This window comes from Citrus clementina, unplaced genomic scaffold (assembly GCF_000493195.1).
Source record: "Citrus clementina cultivar Clemenules unplaced genomic scaffold, Citrus_clementina_v1.0 scaffold_9, whole genome shotgun sequence".
NCBI lineage: Eukaryota > Viridiplantae > Streptophyta > Magnoliopsida > Sapindales > Rutaceae > Citrus > Citrus x clementina.
In genome coordinates this window covers 4886399-4893394 of record NW_006261964.1, presented here as the reverse complement: position 1 = coordinate 4893394, position 6996 = coordinate 4886399, and the positions used below count along the sequence as shown (strand labels likewise).

Below are 6996 nucleotides of genomic sequence, written 5' to 3'. Positions count from 1 at the left end.
AACAGTAATAATGAACGGTAAAAAAAAAATTAATAAAGACTGGAATTGAAGACATAAATAAAATAAATAAAATAAAATAAAATAAAATAAAATAAATAGGAAAAAACAAGGAAAAGGATTGAAGAAAAAAAGAGCAAGAAATCAGAATACGTCTAAGTAAAAGAAAAAATAAATAAATAAATAAAACAAAATAAAATTTGGGTATGACGAGGACGTTTGATTCAAAAGGGCGTCTAAGTTCTCTTCATGTAAGGAGCTGTGGGGGCCCACCTTCCACCCCTTCCTTTTCTTTCACCTTCCCTCCTCGCTTTCTCTCTCCCTATTACTAAAAACAACGGCGCTGTCCGCAAAACCTCTCTTTATATAATAAATATTATTATTTTGCTTCCTTTGCTTCCTTTGCTTCTTCGCTTTCGCTTCTTCTTCTTCTTCTTCTTCTTCTTCGTCTTCTTAGTTCTTAGTTCTTACAACATAACTGCACAAAATCTAATTAAAAATAAAATAAAAACCAGTTCTTTTATTTATTTTTTTTGTTTTACCGTTAAGCTACATATAACAGAGAGATAGCCGAAGGAGTTACTAACAAAAGCTAAAGTTTTTTTTTTTTTTTCCTTTTCCTTTTTCTTTGTTCGTTGCTCGGCTTATTGCTTCACCGCCTGCTGTTATCTGTATATCAGCGGGATTAGCGGCGCGGGTTGGTGGCTTCGTTTTCGCCTTGCTGTTGTAAATATATATTTCTCATTCTATTGGGATTTTCTTTTTTTCTTTTTTGGAAATACAGTAGCAGTTACGTTTATATAAATGGAGTTTCAGTGAGTTTGAAAAAAAGAAAAAAGGAAAAAGAAAAATACTTGAAGATGGAGTTGTAAACTATGTAAATATGGCCCTGCATGTTAATAGAAGAGATAAGATCTGAAGATGGTTTTGATTAGAAATCTGCAGTGCTGGCTGTGAAGCGTGGATTCTTTTTAAGGTATGTGTGTTTTTTTTATCTTTTTCAAGTCTGCATTATTATTATTATCATTATTATTTTTTGTTTTCTTTGAGTAAAATGTATGGGGGATTTGCATCAAAATTTACTTTTTTGTTTGTTTGTTTTTTATTTCTTTGTTTCTGAAATATAAAACGTTTATTTTTTTTTCCTATTTTAGGAAGGAACTGTGGCTTTTTTAAAAAAAATATTTATTAGTTTCGGCTCATGAATAGTAACTCTGTTAGATAGATCTCAATTTAATAGTTTTCATTGGGTTTCTTTTTTTTCTTTTTTTATAAATGGATGCAGGAAATGAGAATTGAAGATTGGGATGTAAACAAGGTTAATTGAGTATATATTTTCAAATGGATTGAAGAATCAGTACGATAGCAGTCCATTTTTGGATGCAATGTTAAGGGCATTAGCTGTTGGGCTGGTGGTTTCTTCACTTCTGATATCCGTATCCGTGGTCGATGGCGATAATAACTTTCCCAGATGTAATTGCGACGACGATGCCAGTTCTTGGAGCATTGAGAGCATCTTAGAAACCCAGAAAGTGAGCGATTTCTTGATTGCTGTGGCCTACTTTTCAATCCCTGTTGAGTTGCTTTACTTCATTAGCTGCTCAAACGTACCATTCAAATGGGTCCTCATTCAGTTCATTGCCTTCATTGTCCTGTGTGGATTGACTCATTTGCTGAATGGCTGGACCTATGGCCCTCACTCTTTTCAGCTAATGTTGTCCCTCACTGTGTTCAAGATCCTCACTGCTTTGGTTTCATGTGCTACATCTATTACTCTTATTACTCTCATTCCTTTGCTTCTCAAAGTGAAGGTGAGAGAGTTCATGCTGAAGAAAAAGGCCTGGGATCTTGGGCGAGAAGTTGGGATTATAATGAAACAGAAAGAGGCCGGAGTGCATGTTCGCATGCTTACTCAAGAGATTCGCAAATCGCTTGATAGGCATACAATCTTGTACACAACTTTGGTGGAGTTATCCAACACCTTAGGTTTGCAGAATTGTGCAGTTTGGATGCCTAACGAGATTAAAACAGAGATGAATTTGACTCATCAATTGAACGGGAGGAATTATTCGGATATGTGTAGTTGTTCTATACCAATTACTGATCAGGATGTTGTACGGATTAAGGGGAGTGATGGCGTGAATATCCTTGGGCCTGACTCTGAACTTGCTGCTGCAAGTAGTGGAGAGTCTGTTGAGTCAGGCCCTGTTGCTGCAATTAGGATGCCAATGCTTCGAGTTTCAAATTTTAAAGGGGGGACTCCCGAGCTAGTCTCAGCTTGTTATGCAATATTGGTTTTAGTTCTTCCAAATGAACAGTTTAGAACTTGGAGCAATCAGGAACTAGAGATAGTTAAGGTGGTTGCTGATCAAGTGGCTGTGGCACTCTCTCATGCTGCAGTTCTTGAAGAATCCCAGCATATGAGGGAGAAATTGGAGGAACAGAATCGAGCATTGCAGCAGGCACAAAAGGATGCCTTGATGGCTAGCCAGGCGAGAAATGCATTTCAGAAGGTAATGAGCAATGGGATGAGGAGGCCCATGCACTCAATTTTGGGTTTGCTTTCAATTATGCAGGATGTGAATTTGAACAGTGATCAACGAATGATTGTTGAAACAATGATGAAATCCAGCAATGTCCTTTCAACCTTGATAAGTGATGTGATGGACAATTCACCAAAGGATAGTGGAAGATTTCCATTAGAGATTAGATCTTTCCGACTACATGCAATGATAAAAGAAGCAGCGTGCCTAGCCAGGTGTTTGTCTATTTATAGAGGCTTTGGATTTTCAATTGAGGTTGACAGGTCCTTGCCTGACCATGTTATGGGTGATGAAAGAAGAGTTTTCCAGGTGATCTTGCATATGGTTGGGAGCCTGTTGAATTGCAACAGTAGAAGAGGGACTGTATTGTTTCGAGTTGTCTCAGAGAATGGAAGTCAGGATAGGAATGATCAAAAATGGGCAACCTGGAGGCAAAGCTCAGTTGATGGGGATGTACATATCAGATTTGAAATTCTGCTGAACGAGGTTGGTTCTCAACCAGAGGTCTCAACATCAGTGGCACAGCTTGGCATTAGGAGAATTGTCAATGAAGGAATTGAAGACCGAATGAGCTTCAGCGTTTGCAAAAAGCTAGTGCAGGTGAGAATTTCAATTAAGTTTCCTGCATATGTTTTTACATGTTTTCGAGTGACTTGATAGAACTACAGAATAAAAAACTAGTAGATTGTGAAACTAGATTCTAAGTCATTTACGATGGTTCTTTAAAACTTTTGTTCTTTGTCTGCGATGAAACTGCTTGTGTGACCAGAAAATTTCAGCTCTGACTCGATTTTGGTGGATTTTTAAGGACATGAGCCTTATCTTGTCTTTTTTGATTAATGTTTCCTCCATGTGCATGTCCTTTCTGCCTCTTGTATCCTGGAAGAACAATGCTTTGGTGTAGGCTATTTTTCTTATAGCAGTTCTTATTGGAATTGATAAAATCTGGCTGTACTCTATTGCGATATGATTTCCAAATCTTAAGGTTACCAGTGCATAAGATTAAGAATCCCAAAAATTGTCATGATTCAAAACATATATGATTATTGCTGCAATAGAGGATTAGTATTTTTAGTGTCCAAGGTGTTCTGTTGATTCTAGGGTCTGAAAATATACTGTTATTCTGTTAATTACTTGTGGCATAGTGAAAGTAACCACATAGCAATGAATGAAGTCTTTTATTTGTTTTGACAATTCTTGATTAAATTTTATTTTTTTATAATTGGCAGTTGATGCAAGGGAATATCTGGATGGTCCCCAGTTCTCATGGCTTTGCTCAGAGCATGGGACTTGTTCTTCGATTTCAACTTCACCCATCCATTGCTATACCCATATCTGAATCTGGAGAATCTTCGGAGTACTCACATTCCAATTCTCTCTTGAGAGGCTTGCAAGTTTTATTAGCTGACGGTGATGACATGAATAGGGTTGTGACTCGGAAGCTTCTTGAGAAGTTAGGTTGCAGTGTTTCTGCCGTTTCAACTGGATATGAATGCCTTAGTGCCATGGGTCCAACAGCTGTTTTCCAATTGGTTATTTTGGATCTTCAGATGCCTGAGTTGGATGGGTTCGAAGTTGCATTGAAAATACGGAAATTCAGGAGTCGTAGTTGGCCATTGATTGTGGCCTTGACTGCAAGTGGTGACGAAGATGTGTGGGAAAAGTGCATGCAGGTTGGAATGAACGGTGTTATCCGAAAACCAGTTCTGTTGCAAGGTATTGCCAACGAGCTTCGAAGAGTCCTGCTGCATGCAAACAAAGTTGTGTAAGTAACAGAATCTCAGCAACCATAGAATCATCTTTGGAGATCTCAATGAAATAAGCAGACAACGTCCCATCCGAATTTTGGTCCCTCCCCTATCCCCCGCCGAGTTTCCAGCATAGAGATGTTACATACACAACATTGATAGTCAAAACGGTATACAAGTTTAGCTCGCTCCTTTTTCTTTGATGTTGTTGAACCCTTTTTTAAATGTTGCATAGATGGTAGTTTTAGTTGGAATCACATAAAATCAATTGCCCTCAAAACACTATTGACAGATAATCGCCAACGTGATGGAAGCTACAAAGGTTAAGAGGAGATTAGAATATAATAGTTAGGATTTAAAATATTTTGTAGAGCACTAAAAGCACACACCAACTTTGCATTTGTTCAAATGTTGATTATATATATATATATATATATATATATATAAATTTTAGTCTAACGGTAGTTTGATTCTTGCCCCATGCATGTGAACAAGGTCAAGCTCGGGATCTCCTGTTTGTAACACAAGAAAATTTACTATATCAAATTAGATGATATGAGTTTTTTTGAATTTTTTAAATTTTTGGTTATGCATCTTTTAATGATAGTATATCTTTTAATGATAGTATATGGGTATGATTTTTTTTTTTGAAAAATTAATTAGTTATTAATCAGCACTCCAGTTATTTGCGTGGCGCATGATCAAATCCATCAATTAGATAGGCTCCCGCCGAATGTTAATAATTAAAAGTTAATGGATTATGTGAAATCATTGACACAAAATTAAGCTTCAATATTATGTCTTTTTAATATCCCATCGGGGTATTGTTAATTGGCATTGATTCTATAGAGTAACCTTAAAGGAAAGTAATTTCGAATATATTCTCATCATCCACAACCCATCGTCATACCTGAACTTGCGTAGTCAAGTAACACTTCTCGTCGCTATTCTCTCGTCCTGAAGAAACAGTCGTGGGGTGCGTTTCCTGTATAAATTATTCTTATATGAAAATTTTTATCAGGTCGGTGATTACTCTTTTATAATAATTGATTATTAATACATAAATATTTTGCTCTTTATATTTTCATTTTAATAATTCAAGAAATCTCTCATTAAAAAATGTGTTTGTGTGTGTGTATAAATAATCAGGAGGGTAAATAAACTTTACCCAACGCGCGACAAGAATTCCAAAGTATTGCACACTAAAGTGAAAACTGGCGGCCAGTATAAGGGTGAGGGTGGTGGGGGGAACATGCATGAGGACGTACGAAGACTCCCTCAATTTTAGTTTTCTTTCGAGAAAACGACACGTGGAATCTTTTCAAACCTAACCCCGGCACGTGGTTTCTTTCTAACTCCAGCCGGTGGTTTAGTAAAATATTGCCATCAATTTTGGTTACTTAGATTGATTATTTCATTTATGTTGATGGTGTTGTATCGTATGGGTGCAATGAATAATTTAATTTAGTGTGAGGACTTGACGTTAGATCCTCTTGGAATATTGACCAAATCCATACACAAATTCTTCTCATTTGTTGTCACTTGTCACCCGTTACCTTTATTATTATTGTTGTTGGCCCTATTCGATTTCATTTTCAATTTTGCAATTTCTTGGAAAGTGCTATCTTTGGTGCGGGGCTGGCTTTTGATTTGATTAATTTTGTATCATTATTATTAGGTATAACGATGGTTGCTTAAATCATTGTCATTCCGTTAACATTATTTTGATCATCTTATGCATTTCACTGTGCGGGTTTGGTCCCATCCATACTGTTTATTTCTCTTTTGCCCTTTTTGTTTTATCAAACAACAATGCCCCGTAAATGGTGTTTTCCAAAATTTGTAATTTTACTTGAGGAGATGTCTACAATAAATAGTTAAAATTAACATGGTTACTGTCACGTACCACGCTTCTACTCTTTATTAGATTATCTAAAATAACTTTCTGCTATTGACTCAAAATTTTCACGTATTGTACAAAACACATCATAAGTCAAGTATTAGAGATTAAAAAAAAAATTTATTAGAATTGAGAATTATTCATATAAACTAATGTGATACAATAATATTAGTGGAATGAAAACATTAGATAATGAAAATGAATCACGTAGGGTCCTCTCCTCAATTAGAAACTCTCAATACAAACAATATTAATTTGCATGTTGGCAACTTAATTTTAAAAATGAATGGGGTTCTACCAAAGCCAACAAAATATGCAAAGGGAGCTCAAATATTTTGTCTCTCTCCCTTGCACAAGAGACACCAATTTGAGCTAGAGTCCAACGAAGATTGAGATCCCAAATTACCAAATACTATAAAATATAATATATAATCGATGTTGATGAGATCTAGTGATCTATAGATAGATACCACGCATGAATGCATGATGTGGCTCGAGATAATAAAAACAAAATGGCACCACATCACATCTTTAACTCGAATTGCTAATGGCACGTTCAATCGAAAACAAGAAATTCATACCCTTCTAATTTTTCAAATTTTTTGTTTTGGGTGTAGTGATGCTGAGATGGGATGCTGTAATTTTTTAACTATAGTTATTTTGATAAAAATTTATGATCGATATATAAAACTTAATTATATTTGTTAAATATATTTATAATTAACATTTGTTTAAAAATTAAAAAATATATTACAAGGTTTTGATTAAATAATTACGAAATAAATTTAATTTGACTTAATAAGTACTC

General features: G+C 35.5%; 1 protein-coding gene across 1 annotated transcript; it reads left to right on the top strand.

The window, feature by feature from the left end:
- The first annotated feature begins 437 nt into the window (after positions 1-437).
- On the top strand, positions 438-4747 carry LOC18031847 (ethylene receptor 2). The gene is made up of 3 exons (XM_006420075.2): positions 438-973; positions 1283-3140; positions 3770-4747. Exons 2-3 carry the CDS (start codon positions 1383-1385, stop codon positions 4307-4309), a joined length of 2298 nt encoding a protein of 765 aa, XP_006420138.1. The 5' UTR covers positions 438-973; positions 1283-1382; the 3' UTR covers positions 4310-4747.
- The last annotated feature ends 2249 nt before the right edge of the window (positions 4748-6996 follow it).

What these genes read in the sequence shown, in the direction of transcription:
- LOC18031847 (XM_006420075.2), top strand. Translation starts at nt 1,383, where the DNA reads ATGTTAAGGGCATTAGCTGTTGGGCTGGTGGTTTCTTCACTTCTGATA. An exon ending in TTTGCAAAAAGCTAGTGCAG is followed by an intron (nt 3,141 to 3,769) that starts GTGAGAATTTCA and finishes TATAATTGGCAG; the next exon opens with TTGATGCAAGGGAATATCTG.